Source organism: Poromitra crassiceps, assembly GCF_964638095.1.
Source record: "Poromitra crassiceps genome assembly, chromosome: 5".
Classification (NCBI taxonomy): Eukaryota; Metazoa; Chordata; class Actinopteri; order Beryciformes; family Melamphaidae; genus Poromitra; species Poromitra crassiceps.
Window position 1 is genome coordinate 21,608,207 of NC_139642.1, and position 17,644 is coordinate 21,625,850.

Below are 17,644 nucleotides of genomic sequence, written 5' to 3' on the forward strand. Positions count from 1 at the left end.
ATGACAAAATCCAAGGGATAAACATAAAAAAAGTGTAAAACACTTATTTCCATCATGGTCCCTGGTCTTGTAAAAACAGGACATACAGTAACACATAACATCAAATAAAGAATCACGGATAAAAAGAAGAACAAGAGATATAAACCAACATAAGTTCAAAAACCTTGACACTGAAAGGCTCACACATTAGTCTAGCTAGCTTACTCAGTAAAAAGATTTTCAGAAGGTTTTTAAAACCATTCAGAGAATTTGCAGACTTAACTTCATTAGGGATGTTGTTCTACTCCTGCCCCAGTATAGAGGAATGTACTTCTCCCAACTTTGCTTTTCAGATTGGGTAGTTTCAAATGTGCTAGACTAGCCCTCGTGTTCAGGCTATGAATGTCCCAAACAAACTGAAAGTACTTGGTGAAATAATTAGGACAGAGGTCATGTAATATTTTATAGACCATAATAAGTTTCAACTATTGTACTCTTACTTTCAACAGGGAGTCAATTTAAAGTCGAACTGAACCTGTTCGTCACGTGCATAATGAGTCCGTTTCAGACTGAAAACATAGTTTGTCTAAGATGACAGGTTGAGAGGCAGGTCATAGTATCATGTCGATGATTTTATTTGACAATTCTGGGGACTGGATTGGGCTTTGGCCAATCCTGGCGTGTTCCGCCTCCAAATCGAGTGGGATTCAGTGTGTTGTGGCGCTCCCCTCGGGAAGAGCCTTTTGACGGGGAGGAGTGGAGCTCAGCGAGCCGCAGGCAGCCAGCTGCCTTCGTGTTGCCGAGCGGAGAGTGCAGCACGTCGGCCTGGAATCTCCGAAGTGCGACCCCTGACAACCAAGCTCTCGGATGCGCGCACCATTATCGCTGCTGTAAATACGATATCCCTGGAATGCGCGTTTTAACGAGCCAGTTACATTTCTTTGCATTCTTAGAGATTATAGTTTTTGTTTTTTGTTCATGTTTCTAACAATTGGCCAAGTTAGTACCAGTTAGTTTATGGGATAGGAATTCTGCCAGATGACAGGCACTAGGCGCCATTTTCTACTTAATTTGGAAGAGAAAATTATCCAGAAATAAAGATTTGATTGACAGCTGCATGTCGTGATATGATTGGTTGAAATGGGGTAGAAATTTGATAGTACTAGGTGAGGTCAGCAAACTGTACATTACTGTTATCAATGAAATCTTGAAAAATGAACTTTTGATGTGAAAAAGGATGAAAAACTAAAGGAATTAGATTGTTGTGATTTTGTTTGCATACATCATTAAATAGGTGCACTGCATACCCAGGTATTTGAACGACCGCACCGTGGATATATGCCTCCGCCAACAGGTGAGCAGTGGACATCCATGTCTGTCCAGACTTTGACCTTTGAGCCAAATGTGAAGAAATTCAAGGTGTTCCTGAGATATGGCGTTACAGAGCGTGAAAATGGCATTTGTGAGGTCACAGTGACCTTGACCTTTGACCACCGAAATGTAATCAGTTCATCCTTGAGTCCAAGTGGACGTTTGAGGTCAATTAGATGAAATTCGCGACTAAGATGGCGGTATTTCCCTATAACATTGTTTTTTATTTTATTAACAGAGCATGTGAGAGCATTTTTTATCATCATAATACAACACATTGACTAACAATGTAAGCTGTTTTTACTGGCTCTCTTAAATAAAATCCCATTTTCAAAGTCTTTTAGATGACACTGTCACATTATAAAGTCAAAAATTAAGAGTTCGGATTATGCTAATGTTTCCATGGTTACCACGCATAGAGTGACTGGCGTTTTACTTGCGGAGTGCTTCAGTGGATCAAACAGATACAGGTGCAACACTGCATAACACAACAGGGTGTTTCAACGCACCACCGTTTCCATTTCAAGAAACGTTTTGCTACATTTTGTCTGAGCTGAACTCAGCCCTTGTCTGCCTGTCTCTCTGTCTCTCCGCTGAGGAGGCACTCTGGCGGATCAGAGCAGGTACGCAGACACAGAGTGAGTGAGTCGACTCGTAAACGCTATGGCTTGTCTGTGTGTCAGTGCCTGCGCGCACGTGTCTCTGTTGTAACATGATACAGGGGAGGGAGGAGAGAGAGAGACACTGCGAGAGAGAGAGACACTGGGAGAGAGAGAGAGAGAGAGAGACAGAGAGAGAGAGAGAGAGAGAGAGAGAGAGAGAAGACGGTCTCTCTTCACTTGAGGGGAGCTGCCGTTGTTGTCAATGGAAAATCACATGTTAAAGACATGGTAAAAAAAATGGCCTGCATTTATATAGCGCTTTTATCCAAAGCGCTTTACAATCAGTAGGTAGTCTACATTCACCCATTCATACACCGATGGCGGCAGGCTGCCACGCAGGGTGCCTACACACCATCGGGAGCAAGGAGGGTTAAGTGTCTTGCCCAAGGACACAACGACAGCAGCTGGGAGGGAGCAGGGATCGAACCGCCAACCCCTGCGTCATTGGCCGACCCGCTCTACCTCCTGAGCTAAAGACATGTTTCCAGGAGGAAAAAAAACGGCTTATCGGCAGTAACCTCGCGTCACCAGGCTCTTCTCGGCGAGAAAGAGCCTGGCCTCCGTTCACAAGTGATTTTGTCACTCGACCTGGTTCCGGCCTAGAGCCCGCCCTAGACAGGAAGTAACAGCGGAAATAGCTCGTTAACTTGACAATCAGACACAACGATTCAGAAAATAAAACGGCAAACAACAAAACAAAAGATGGACGTACCGAACAAAGTTTTTGAAGAAGTTCTTGTGGAAACATTGCGGATTCACAATCTCATATTTTAAGCCAATACAGAAGCTTTACTTTTCAAACAAATGGCCAGTTGATGGAATAGTTATAACGCTAGTTGTCTGTCCGCTGTTATGGATAATGGAGGATCGAGTACAACAGTTGAAGCATCTCTGCTGCCTGTGCTGGGAAAGACATGGACATTGATCATAAGATTTCACATGGCGAGTACTCCATTGTCTTTAGGCTCTTTCACACCGGCCTTGAAAGCCGAAAAATGCACGGAAAATAGGATTCGCGCCTCCGATGTGAAAGTCGTGAACGCGCTTTGGTGGACAATTGTTTTACGCCTTTTGTCCCGCGACGGTAGGTAGTAACAGCGCCGGGTTACCTGGCAACCCGCCTCCATTTAAAAGCGTCGTCGCAGCGAGCCGGAAAAGGTGCGAATGGTCAGCTCATTCATAAAAAGAATTACAGGGGAAATCACCTCATGTATCAAGAAAGTGCACGAGTGAAAGTAAAAAAGTAGCCTATACAATCATGACTGCAGGGATGCCAGGAGGAATGCTCCGTGCGGTTAGGCTTTATGCTCAAACGATGTTGACATTAGTAGGTACAATTAACGGATATAATAATAAGCTTCAGAGGGCTATAGCTGTCTGTGGCGAGTTGGTCTGAGGATATTCCCTCTCGAAATCAGCTCTGTGCATTCCCTTACAAAAACTACTAACGTTAAGTAGTCATGTGCATTTATAGCCTATACTATTCCCCCGACGAACGTTATGCAGACTAGGGCTGCACGATATTGGAAAAAACTGACATTGCGATATTCCCCGCCCATGCGATATATATTGCGATATGAAAAAATACAGATTTTCACCAGATTAGCTCTATTTGAAAGAAAATAATATTTCTAGAATGATTGGGATGATTTTGTAGAGGAGTCCATCTGATTTTGGAGGGGAAATCAGGTATTTTAATGTTTCTCAACCACTGGGCTGTGACCTACTGGTAGGCCTCAGAGCGTCATCTATCAGGGTGCATACACATTTTGACCAATGGATTTCCATGACTTACATACATGAAAAAGTGAGTTATGACATTCTACTTTAAAATGTCACTAGCCTATACTTCACTTAGTGTAATGCAGCCTTTAAAACCAGGGAAAGACAACATGTATGCTGTATCACCATATTACCATCCAACATCTAAGACCATAGTCTCAAATCACAATACAATATGGATATAAATTTGATATATTGCCCACCCCTAATATTGAGTGCCAGAATCTACCTCCCAATGATGCTATTTGCAGAAAAACATTAGATTTAATTGATTATAATCACTGCTTTCAACTTCTTTCGTTCTTCTAACGTTTCAATAAATCAACAATGAAACACCGCTGCCACTTCACACATGGTTACTTCACACACTTGGTCTGACCCCCCTCCAGAAACTACCAAGTGGTACGCTCCGCATTTGGGGAGTTCCGGTTTTTGAGCGCACGCAGGGCAGTACAGAGAGACGAGGATTCACATGCAGCCGACCGGTGACAAACAATTCATTCGTGAAAAGTAATAAATATACATTTAATTGCCCAGCTATGTCTATTGTCTTTTTATTTTCACCGACATGTTTTGTGTAAATGAGTCGCTATGTATGATTACCTCTACCGTAACGTTACTGCTATCATCTGATGCATCATCAGACTGAGGGGGAGAGAGAGCTGCGGTGATACACGGACAACTTCTCAGTAATCACTTTAGCCTTCGTGTCATAAGTTGCGGTCTTGCTTTTTGGTGTTTCAAGAGTAAATATCTCCACTCCACGGACATGTTGAGTTACAGCAGCCAGCCTGCTGTATACTAGTGCGCTGCAAGCTGTGAACAGGTCCGCCTCCGCAATCACATCGTTTACAGACAGGCTACTGTCAGCATCGCAACATAAGCGAAAACAATTCAATTTTGCTCTCTGTGCATGTTTGTTGTGTTGAAGCTAAGCACTAAATGAGTGAGTACAGTAGCGGGGCGTCTCTCTCCTTTGAGAGAGCCTGCATTTCACTCAGTAGGCTACCCCTAAAGTGAGAGTTTATCAAGCAACATGAAGAGTTAATTTGCTTTTGACATCGCACGTCCTGCGATGTGACTATCGCGCATGCGCACATCGCAATGTCGATGTGTAAACGATATATCGTGCAGCCCTAATGCAGACTGCAGCTGTTTGATATGCGGGCGGTCGTGTATCGTTCCAATTTTAGTAGGACACCATATCGATCTGCCCGCCCACCATGCGAGTGCACCTATCCTCCCTGCTCAGCGGAATAGGAGAAGGAGGGAAGTCTTGTTGTTGAATTAATTCGTTCATCATACAGTAGCCTAGGCTACACTAACCTATGAAAATATTCATTTGGGCTAGGAGGAGCAGGAAATCCCTCCGCTCGCCTTTCAATCCGGGAGCGGGGGATTTCACCTGAAAGTACACAGCAGCACGGGAAAGTGGCCGTGCTGCTTGGCTCTGTGTGAAAGCAATTTCTGTGGCGAGGGTGCGAGCTTTGCGGGACTCCTAAACTGCAATTTTTGCGCGATCTGTGTGTGAAAGAGCCTTTTGGCTCTCCAGAAACCTTCCTCGGCAGTGACTCGAAATGTGCTAACGCTACTATACAACTTGTGTTGTTGTTCTTTTCAGGCTCTAGCTAACGTAACCTCGCCGCGTCAAGCTAACGGCAACAAAGACGTTTTTTGGCGCACTTATTTCCGGTTCCTTGGTTTACGCCCCCATGACAAAAAGCGGGGTGAAAGGTGCCCACACTAATCGGCAGTGTTGACAGACTCGCGGCCCACCTGCAGTACCTCCACCGCCCACCAGTGGGCCACGGCCCACAGTTTGGGAATCACTGATCTAGATCATTTCCCGGGCATGTCTGAAAGGGGCTCTACTCTCAACCCCACAGGCTTTTCATGGACGTGCTTTCAACTGGTGCCATTTGAGCTTGAGAGGGGAGAAGCGTAGGTTTTGAAAGAGACATGAGAGTATGAGTATGGAGACTCACCCCAGCCAGGCACTTCTCCAGTGTGTCCAGGATGATGAGCTGGGAGAGGTAGAGGTTCTTCTCAGCAGCCTCCCCAAATATCCGCTATAGAGACAACCAGAAGCACAGGGGAGCAGACAGAACAAAACATGTCATTGAGTCAGAAGCACAGGGGAGGAGACAGAACAAAACATGTCATTCAGTCAGAAGCACAGGGGAGCAGACAGAACAAAACATGTCATTGAGTCAGAGGCACAGGGGAGCAGACAGAACAAAACATGTCATTCAGTCAGAAGCACAGGGGAGCAGACAGAACAAAACATGTCATTGAGTCAGAAGCACAGGGGAGCAGACAGAACAAAACATGTCATTCAGTCAGAAGCACAGGGGAGCAGACAGAACAAAACATGTCATTGAGTCAGAGGCACAGGGGAGCAGACAGAACAAAACATGTCATTCAGTCAGAAGCACAGGGGAGCAGACAGAACAAAACATGTCATTGAGTCAGAAGCACAGGGGAGCAGACACAACAAAACATGTCATTGAGTCAGAGGCACAGGGGAGCAGACAGAACAAAACATGTCATTGAGTCAGAAGCACAGGGGAGCAGACAGAACAAAACATGTCATTGAGTCAGAGGCACAGGGGAGCAGACAGAACAAAACATGTCATTCAGTCAGAAGCACAGGGGAGCAGACAGAACAAAACATGTCATTGAGTGAGCTTTTAAACAAGGGATTTCATTCTGAAACCTACGGTTGTGATCAAATCGTATAATAATAATAACTTTATTTATTATATTATGTATATTGGCAATTGAAGGAGGGGGAAATGACTAACAACGATCAATAGCAATGTGACTGCCGATATATTGCGCATCTCCCTACTATGATGAATGAATGCATTGCAAAATGTGCTTGGACTGGGATACCATGTCTTTGTGACAGTTATAATTTGCCCAGCCCTAAAACTGAATCTCAAAAAAACATCTTCAATCTCAAAGGGGCAGCATCAAAATGCACTGGCACACTAGTGAGCACGTAGCTGAGTGTTTGAGACAAGACTGGCCTGAATGCCACCAAGCCCATATCCTGCATGTACCAGCCATGCCCTCATCAAAGCACTACAGAGACTGTCCACTGACAAACGGGTCAAAAGAGGAGGAAGACTCACCATATTGTTGACATTTTTGAGGATGGTAGTAAGGCCGCTGATGACGAGGGAGAACTTGTACTTGGAGATGTTGATGAGACATTCCTTGTTGTGCTCTGTGCTCACTTTGGTGTGGGTGTTCTGGTGGCCCACTTTAATGGGCAGCTGAAAGGAAGGACATGAGAAAGGAGGATGACGATGACGATGATGATGATGATGAAGATAGTGTTGGTTCATGGCATTGCATTACATGCAAGTGATACCATGATGCATTGACGCTCATTCAATAATGTGAGTAATATCATCCTCCATATTGCTTTTGAGATCATACCGTCTCACAGTGTCGTTTATTAGCAGATAATCAGGAACTCGGCTAACGTAGAGCTAAATAATAACGGTGTAACTGTCTAATTGTCTAAATGTATCAATGTCCTGTTTCCATGTTATGTCAGAGCTACAACATCATGTACTGAAACTAAATACCACCAACCTGGTTGTGTGGCAATAAAAGTATCGGAAACTGTTTATTTAACATTATAATCATCGTTATTAGTTATTAGTGGACGAGCTCAAACTAACACATTCATGCCATTCCCACGATTTCAGTCTTTTCTTATTCTGATCACTCTCTCCAAAACGTCGGACTTCCCTCTTCGTGTCAGACACGGTATCGTGTCACCTGACGGCCAAATTGAACATCCTTTTAAAAAAACATGAAGTCGTTCTGATGAATTCCGTTGTGTGAAACCTCTCCAGCAGAAGCACGCAGACTTCCAGCTGTTACTTGGGCTAGACGGCACTTTCTCCTCCGGTCATGGGACAGGAAGTAACTGCAGCCGCGCTGTCCCATCATCATCAAGTCAGACTGACACACGCATCCACACATCATGCACAATATCAACAGGCCAGGCCTCTGTCTGCAGCACAGCACAGCACAGCACAGCATGCTCATTGGTCAGTAAGGTCTTTGTTTCACCCAGCCAGGCCTGGTCATTCCTCCAAAGGTCACACACACACACACACACACACACACACTAGGGCTGTCAATCTCCCTCTATAATCAAATTCGAATTTCAGTGCTTTATACATTTTAATATTCGAATTATATTCGAATATTTTAATTAATTTTTAATTGAATTAAAAAAAAAAAAAAAAAAAAAATTTTGGGTCTGAGTGAATTGTTGTCTTCTCTTATGTTACCGTATGTTCTGATTCTAAATATAGCTGAATCTTTGGGTTTGACCAAGTAAAACTTTTTCTAAGCATTTTACCAAATGTAGATGGAAAAGTGAATGGTGGATGAATATTCAAAATAATATTAGGCTTATCACAAATAGTCCAGCAATGATGTTTATTTAAGAAAACATGTTCCTTGTACAATGTACATACATTCATTGCATTAGAAAATAGGTCAGATAACCAGAGCTTAGTTAATATTCATCAGTGATGTATTGGTGCTGTCTGAAATGCTAAAATAAAATAATTGATAATAAAAAAAAGACACAGCCTTTGTTTGAGCTCCTTATCAATAAACAAATAAGTAAACTTTGCCAAAACAACAATGAGCCATGAACAAAAAAAAATCAGTCACGTATTGCACTTAAGAGCTACATGTTTACATTCAGTATAGCAGCTTCAACAGTCAACTTCAGTTAACAATGAATGAACATACATTTTAAGAGCTACAGGTAGGTTTACATCAGTATAGCAGCTTCAACAGTCAACTTCAGTTAACACTCTTTTCTTCAAGTATGTTGTCAGAACTTGTCACTGTTCTAGTGTTCTAAAAAAAAAAAAAAAAAAAAAAAAAAATCGTTTTTTTTTTAAATTAATAATCAAATTTCGTTCATAATTATTAAATTCGAATAATATTCGAATATCAAAATTCGTTTCAACAGCCCTAACACACACACACACACACACACACACTTTCGATCATCAACGCAAGGACAAACGCAGTTGCTGTGTCGACTAAATGATGTAAATAAAAAGTGATTTAATCTGCAACATGTAAAACATGCTACGATGTGTCAGCCTCCACTTGGAGCGTTGCCGGTGACAGCTCGTCTTATATACTCCAACGTCAGCTTGATGAGGGGTCACAGGTCACAGGAGAGTCCCCAGCAAAATGAGTCAATTGTGTGATTTCACCAGGATTTAAATGACTAGAAGTTTAGCCCAAGCAGAGAATATAGTGCATATACTCATAGCTTTAACTCTGTCCTGTTATCTCCCCATCTACATTATATTATACTTCCATTATATTACATAACATTATATTATACTTTAGGGGTGTCACGATATTTCGTCGCACGATATATCGTGATATCGAAACGTCACGATATGCGTATCGTCAGAAAAAAATGATATCGTAAAAATAAAAAATAAATGAGTGAGGGGGTAGACTACTACTGGCATGGCAAAACAGCTCAAGGGGTACATAAGATTACATTAGGGACATTTAGGGACCATTGAGCATGAGTTATTTAAGAAATAGATTGTATACTTTCTTTTTCTTTCACCATGCAACAAACATTTAGTTTGGGACAGTGTGACACATTCTATTGCAAGATAAGCATTATCTTCCATGTTATTTTCTAGTTATTATAATAACAATTTCCAAAAACAGCATTTGTTTTGTATTTTGTGTATTTCAAATGAAAGACTATTTTTCCAGTATTTTCCCAGGGCTCCCTTGAAAAGAGGTTTCGATTTCAACGGGACTCACATGGTTAAATAAATGATAAATAAATACATAAAAATTATTTACTTTTGTTAAAAAAAATATTGTTAAAATATCGTATCGTATCGTTATCGTGAACCCAATATCGTGTATCGTATCGTATCGTGAAATTAGTGTATCGTGACACCCCTATTATACTTCCATTATACTACATAACATTATATTATACTTCCATTATATTACATAACATTATATTATACTCGCGCCGTTCACATCAGCTACGTCGAGTCACATTTTCGGGGTGCAGCACGCAGGCTGCGCCGGCAGGGCGGCGAGCCACGGCTGCGCGGCCCTCAGGGCGTAACGACGGAGAGAGCTTTGATGCTGTCGCACGTTTTCTGTTTAATCAAGTCACCTTTTTGAACCTTTCAAGCTGAGGCAGGACTTCCCTTCTGGAGGGGTGGTGAGCGGGGGGAGGCAAGCACACGCCCCCTTCTGGAGGGGTGGGGGGGGGAGGCAAGCACACGCCCCCTTCTGGAGGGGTGGTGAGGGAGGGGGGAGGCAAGCACACGCCCCCTTCTGGAGGGGTGGTGAGGGAGGGGGGAGGCAAGCACACGCCCCCTTCTGGAGAGGTGGTGAGCGGGGGGAGGCAAGCACACGCCAGTCACCATCAACGGCACAGTGGTGGTGGACAGCTTCAGACCCACCACCACTGTTGTCAAACTAGCCCAACAGCACCTGTATGGCCTCAAATGCCTAAAGAAATCTGGCCTGAGGCCCCAAATCCTCAAGGACTTCTATGGAGGCACCATATGGCTCATTTCCACCACATAATATGTGTTATATTATAACAGCACAGTACAGCTCTACTCGACCTGGTCTTACTCGTCTCTACTTGATATAGACTCTGTTTCCATAGCAAGTTTACTCACCTCCGCCCACACCTGGTCATCATAGCGACCGAATATCTGCAGTCCGCCCATAGCCGAAGTAGGCTATAACGTATAACGTTAAAATTAAATCCATAGACAGAACTTTTAAACTGGAATACAGGTGCCTCTAAATGACCTATAGTGTACCTGGCATGGGGAAATGTGACAATCGGCCGGGAGAATGGATATCACTTTGTTGACATGTTGTTACTCAAACTCACATGCATGCGCTGCGTGGGGGATGGGAGTTACGCTACGGGGAGAAGGGAAGCCACTTCCCCGGCGGCAACTCACCAGGCAAGACCGCGGGGCCGACGTAGCACACAACTACAAAGGGCTTCCCGAGGAGCGGACTTTTTCCTCTCTCAAAACAATTGAAAACCACCGTCATGTTAAAGCTGAGCAAGGAGATCGATTTTATTTCACCAGAGCCGAAGGCAGCAACACAAAAGACTGGTAGAAATAACAGAAGAGAAGGTAAGCCCCACTAAACTGGTATCCAGCATTGACAGTAGATACAGTAAACACGATTCTGCCTGACCAATCAGTCGTCTGCAGTGTTTTCACGTCACGGTATGGTACCGGGTCCACAGCGCTAGAACCTCAACAGAGCAGGGACCAAAACTAGCACGACTCAACCCCGACTGGACCCGGGGCTGTCCACGTTTTTGATCGGTGGAATGAGACAAAAACGCGAGACGAGCTGGGCGGGGCCGCGCTGATACCAGCGGTGGAAATGGGCCAATAGAGAGCCTGCTGACCGTTTGCTTACCACCTACACAAAATGTACTCACAAGGACCACAAGACTGATTGCAATATTATTGACTAAGTGCTGCTTAAAAAATATGCCATCCTGCACCTTTCATTTAATCCAGGGGTTTTCAAAGTCTGAGACTGTGGGCCTCCCCCCAGACAACGTTTGGAATAAGGAGCCCCCCCTCACTCAATTCCTGGAGGCCTATGGGATCATGATGATGTTATTTGATCCCATAGACACTCAACAATTCAGCCAAGATAGCCAGACATTGCTTTTTGACATACTTCAGAGTTCACTTTAGACTACACTAAACTAAATAGATAAAAAAAAATAAGTCTGTCTGAAGGCATTTATTTGTTTCTGACTCTGGGAAAGTGGGAAAAAATTAGGGCTGTGGCGATTCACTTATCTCCCGATTCGATACTATCACGATTCTTGGGTGCCGATTCGATTTATATTGCGATTCTACGATTATTGCGATTCGATATTACGATTTATTGCGATTTTTGTTTCTTTTTTTCTTTTCTTTTTTCAGTTTGTTTGCTTTTACACTAGATTAGAACATGGGAAAAGTTGAATCATACACTAGAGACTGTATATTATATCATGAGTAGGGCTGGGCGATATAGTTAAAAACAGGGGCGGATTGGGATCATAATTCAGGCCGGGCATTAGATACCAAGCAGGCCAGGCCGATATGGGCCGACGCGCGTGAAATTTGGGCCGTTTGAAGCCCAATTTGGGCCGTTTGAAGCCAGATTTGGGCCGTTTGAAGTCCAATTTTACAATGAGATGCACCCACTTTAACCCTGAAGTGTAATTATTACATCAGACTAACTAATAAAGTAATAAAACCACTAGTAAACCAGTAGGCGGTGCCTGGCCTGCTGTTCAGTGAGTGGCCTGACTGCGGGCAAAAAAAAAAAAAAAAAAAAAATTGCGATTATCGATTCTGGAATAAAAGATCGATTCAAAAAATCGTGATATTAAAAATCGCGATACTTAGGTGAATCGATTTTTTCCAACACCCCTAGAAAAAATGTCAAATAAATTCCACCAAACTACTGGATCTCTATCTCTTTAACCAAATCACACACTTAGGCTATTCATATGAGATCTCCTTTTAACTAATGTCATGTTTTTACACTTCCATTCACTGAATTCAGTCGCTTTTTGCTCATATATATTGTATGTCCTGTGGAGCCTCCTGGCCTAAGAATGTCACACAAGTGTACTTGTGCAACTGGAGTGACAATAAACATGATGAATCTTGAATAGACTTGGGTAGAGGGGTATCACCTGGAGGACTTCATCATTATAAACATGTTGAATCTTGAATAGACTTGGGTAGAGGGGTATCACCTGGAGGACTTCATCATCATAAACATGTTGAATCTTGAATAGACTTGGGTAGAGGGGTATCACCTGGAGGACTTCATCATCATAAACATGTTGAATCTTCAATAGACTTGGGTAGAGGGGTATCACCTGGAGGACTTCATCATCATAAACATGTTGAATCTTGAATAGACTTGGGTAGAGGGGTATCACCTGGAGGACTTCATCATCATAAACATGATGAATCTTGAATAGACTTGGGTAGAGGGGTATCACCTGGAGGACTTCATCATCATAAACATGTTGAATCTTGAATAGACTTGGGTAGAGGGGTATCACCTGGAGGACTTCATCATCATAAACATGTTGAATCTTGAATAGACTTGGGTAGAGGGGTATCACCTGGAGGACTTCATCATCATAAACATGTTGAATCTTCAATAGACTTGGGTAGAGGGGTATCACCTGGAGGACTGCATCATCATAAACATGTTGAATCTTGAATAGACTTGGGTAGAGGGGTATCACCTGGAGGACTTCATCATCATAAACATGATGAATCTTGAATAGACTTGGGTAGAGGGGTATCACCTGGAGGACTTAATCATCATAAACATGTTGAATCTTGAATAGACTTGGGTAGAGGGGTATCACCTGGAGGACTTCATCATCATAAACATGTTGAATCTTGAATAGACTTGGGTAGAGGGGTATCACCTGGGGGACTTCATCATCATAAACATGATGAATCTTGAATAGACTTGGGTAGAGGGGTATCACCTGGAGGACTTCATCATCATAAACATGTTGAATCTTGAATAGACTTGGGTAGAGGGGTATCACCTGGAGGACTTCATCATCATAAACATGTTGAATCTTGAATAGACTTGGGTAGAGGGGTATCACCTGGAGGACTTCATCATCATAAACATGTTGAATCTTGAATAGACTTGGGTAGAGGGGTATCACCTGGAGGACTTCATCATAAACATGTTGAATCTTGAATAGACTTGGGTAGAGGGGTATCACCTGGAGGACTTCCTCATCATAAACATGTTGAATCTTGAATAGACTTGGGTAGAGGGGTATCACCTGGAGGACTTCATCATCATAAACATGTTGAATCTTGAATAGACTTGGGTAGAGGGGTATCACCTGGAGGACTTCATCATCATAAACACATGTTGAATCTTGAATAGACTTGGGTAGAGGGGTATCACCTGGAGGACTTCATCATCATAAACACATGTTGAATCTTGAATAGACTTGGGTAGAGGGGTATCACCTGGAGGACTTCATCATCATAAACATGTTGAATCTTGAATAGACTTGGGTAGAGGGGTATCACCTGGAGGACTTCATCATCATAAACATGTTGAATCTTGAATATACTTGGGTAGAGGGGTATCACCTGGAGGACTTCATCATCATAAACATGTTGAATCTTGAATATACTTGGGTAGAGGGGTATCACCTGGAGGACTTCATCATCATAAACATGTTGAATCTTGAATATACTTGGGTAGAGGGGTATCACCTGGAGGACTTCATCATCATAAACACATGTTGAATCTTGAATAGACTTGGGTAGAGGGGTATCACCTGGGGGACTTCATCATCATAAACATGTTGAATCTTGAATATACTTGGGTAGAGGGGTATCACCTGGAGGACTTCATCATCATAAACATGTTGAATCTTGAATAGACTTGGGTAGAGGGGTATCACCTGGAGGACTTCATCATCATAAACATGTTGAATCTTGAATAGACTTGGGTAGAGGGGTATCACCTGGAGGACTTCATGATCATAAACACATGTTGAATCTTGAATAGACTTGGGTAGAGGGGTATCACCTGGAGGACTTCATCATCATAAACACATGTTGAATCTTGAATATACTTGGGTAGAGGGGTATCACCTGGAGGACTTCATCATCATAAACATGTTGAATCTTGAATAGACTTGGGTAGAGGGGTATCACCTGGAGGACTTCATCATCATAAACACATGTTGAATCTTGAATAGACTTGGGTAGAGGGGTATCACCTGGAGGACTTCATCATCATAAACATGTTGAATCTTGAATAGACTTGGGTAGAGGGGTATCACCTGGGGGACTTCATCATCATAAACACGTTGAATCTTGAATAGACTTGGGTAGAGGGGTATCACCTGGAGGACTTCATCATCATAAACATGTTGAATCTTGAATAGACTTGGGTAGAGGGGTATCACCTGGAGGACTTCATCATCATAAACATGTTGAATCTTGAATAGACTTGGGTAGAGGGGTATCACCTGGAGGACTTCATCATCATAAACATGTTGAATCTTGAATAGACTTGGGTAGAGGGGTATCACCTGGAGGACTTCATCATCATAAACATGTTGAATCTTGAATAGACTTGGGTAGAGGGGTATCACCTGGAGGACTTCATCATCATAAACATGTTGAATCTTGAATAGACTTGGGTAGAGGGGTATCACCTGGGGGACTTCATCATAAACATGTTGAATCTTGAATAGACTTGGGTAGAGGGGTATCACCTGGAGGACTTCATCATCATAAACACGTTGAATCTTGAATAGACTTGGGTAGAGGGGTATCACCTGGAGGACTTCATCATCATAAACATGTTGAATCTTGAATAGACTTGGGTAGAGGGGTATCACCTGGAGGACTTCATCATCATAGCTATAGCTTCCAGGCGTGTAAATGGCTCACCCATGTGACAGTAGAGAAGCCTGTACTACGAGGAAGACATTTTAGCTAAGATAATAAACTGCTAATTAATGGAGACAAGAAATAAAAGTCATTGAGTTGAAGGCGTCGTTTTAAGCTTAGTACACAAGAGGAGAATTTAACTCCTAAAGCCACTTTCTTCAAACTGTAGTGATCTGAACTCGCCCAACTCCAATCCACAGAAAAGTGGCCTCTGACACCAGACGCAGACTGTTGGACACCGAACAAGTCAAATTTCCTTTCAAACAAGAAATGTAATTTTGCAGTGCTAACTGGTGGAGCAGAATGACACACATTTACATGTTGTGTTGTAGGTGTATAGTCATTTATGGCTGTGCAATACGGACAAAATGATCATTCTAATAATTGTATCACATTATTATTATTGATATATAACAATATCTGGTAACATAAGCAAAATCTGGTATGGTAATATAAAGTACTAGGCATCGAGCACGCTGCGCGGCCTCGCCCGTAGTGTGTGTGTGTGTGTGTGTGTGTGTGTGTGTGTGTGTGTGTGTGTGTGTGTGTGTGTGTGTGTGCGTGCGTGTATATGTGTGTGTGTGCACACGCGGGCGCCCTTATGACATCACTTTTGACATCATCACTGATGACAAGACATCATGACTTTTCACATCATTAGCTAATTAGCCTAATTAAAAAATCCGGCTGCGTCAGGTCACCCACACGGGTGCGTGCCCTTTACACACCCTGAAGGTTTCAGCCCGATCGCAGGTAAAACGGCATAGCTGTGGCCGAACACAGAAATTGAAACAAAGTCCACATCTTAGATTGAATCGATATAGAGCAGGGGTGGGCAAATTTATTTTCCAGAGGGCCATAGTGTTTCATAAAATAAGCGAAGGGCCACACATTGGACATCATACATGTCAACATGCAGGAGAGGAGTCTCCCTATTTTTAACCCTCTGCCCCGCTGGTATTGGTATTTTCTCGTTAATCTCCCATTATAACAGTGATACAAATCCAATGGCTGTAGCAGATGGGATTTACTAACATAATTCTGCATTTTATCAAGTTTTTGGGGGTTGTTTTGTTTTTCTTTGAGGATTGAGATGGTCCAGGGGCCGGGGCCGGCCCTGGGGCCGCATTTTGCCCATCTATAATATAGAGAGATGACTTCATGAATAAGTAAGCATGACTGTCATTTTCAAATAATAGCATCTTCTCTCATTCATTTTATGGGTCTATATAGATTTGATCTGATCATGGTATGATTCTAATGAAAGATGATAAACAATAATATTGATTTATTTGCCAGTCCTATAATAATTCAACTTGTGTTCAACTTCACTTAATTTGTTTATATATCTAGTCTATATATTTATAACACAAGGCTATTCTGCTGATTAAGCTTGTATACATGTACACACAGTCTATGATTTACCTAGCAGACGACATGACAGTGAAATTGAGGAAATTGGCTAGCAGGAGGTAGCAGCATGAACTCATACTACTGACATTTCCATCCTCACCTGGCAGAATGAGTGGTAGAAAGGTGTCATTTAGCCCATATCAATGCAGTGTGCTAACCCAGTCACATCTCATTTGTTTACATTAGCTAGCTAGGCCAGCTAATATTAGCTACCTAGCTGACACGATAGGAAACGTTACCTTGCTCGTTAAACATACCGACGCTAACGGAGGGTTTCAGTAGGCATCACCATACTATTCCATATTGTGTTTTCATGTCGCTAGCTAGCTCAGCACAAAGCACAGGGGAACTGTCCTCATTGATCATGGAAACAGCGCTTAGCTAGCAAGACCTAGCAAAGAGACATCATCTTCAGTGTTTTGTAGCTGGAACAAGGAATACTGAAAACAAGCTCGACAATTATAGTCGAAGAAATGACCAGAAAATCAGCCTAGTTGAGTTTCACGATAAGTGTATCGGTGCTGATCGGGGCCTAAAGACTAGCCCAGCTTGCTACAGCCTTCCACGGAGTCATCTAGCCCATCTTACCTGCTCATCAAATCTAGTAATCACGGCCTGGACCCACTCCACTGGTTTGTGAGCCGCCATGGCCGGCCCGGGCGCAGGGACACCGCGACGTTCTGTTGGTCAATCCAAGGTATGAGACCGGAGTTGGCAGGTTTAGATATGCATGAAAATCTGTCCTGGGTCGATGGAAAAGGACGACAGGGGCGAGTTATTTTTCCCTTTCAGCAGGATTCACCATGCCACCGCCATGACACACCACCGGAAGTCTTCCTCGGAGAAACTGATGGGAGGCAGGCGTTGGAGAAACCAGTGTCG

General features: G+C 42.9%; 1 protein-coding gene across 6 annotated transcripts in view; it reads right to left on the reverse strand.

Moving 5' to 3' along the window:
* The window catches only part of nf1a (neurofibromin 1a), a gene marked incomplete at its 5' end in the record, with an annotated part of 138,018 nt that extends 120,608 nt beyond the window's left edge, over positions 1-17,410 (reverse strand). For all 6 annotated transcript variants that reach the window (XM_083637529.1, XM_083637528.1, XM_083637525.1 and 3 more), the window contains 3 exons: positions 5,780-5,863; positions 6,932-7,075; positions 17,351-17,410. In XM_083637529.1, the coding sequence (XP_083493655.1) occupies positions 5,780-5,863; positions 6,932-7,075; positions 17,351-17,410 (288 nt within the window). The remainder of the gene's footprint in view (positions 1-5,779; positions 5,864-6,931; positions 7,076-17,350) is intronic.
* Between the last annotated feature and the right edge of the window lie 234 nt (positions 17,411-17,644).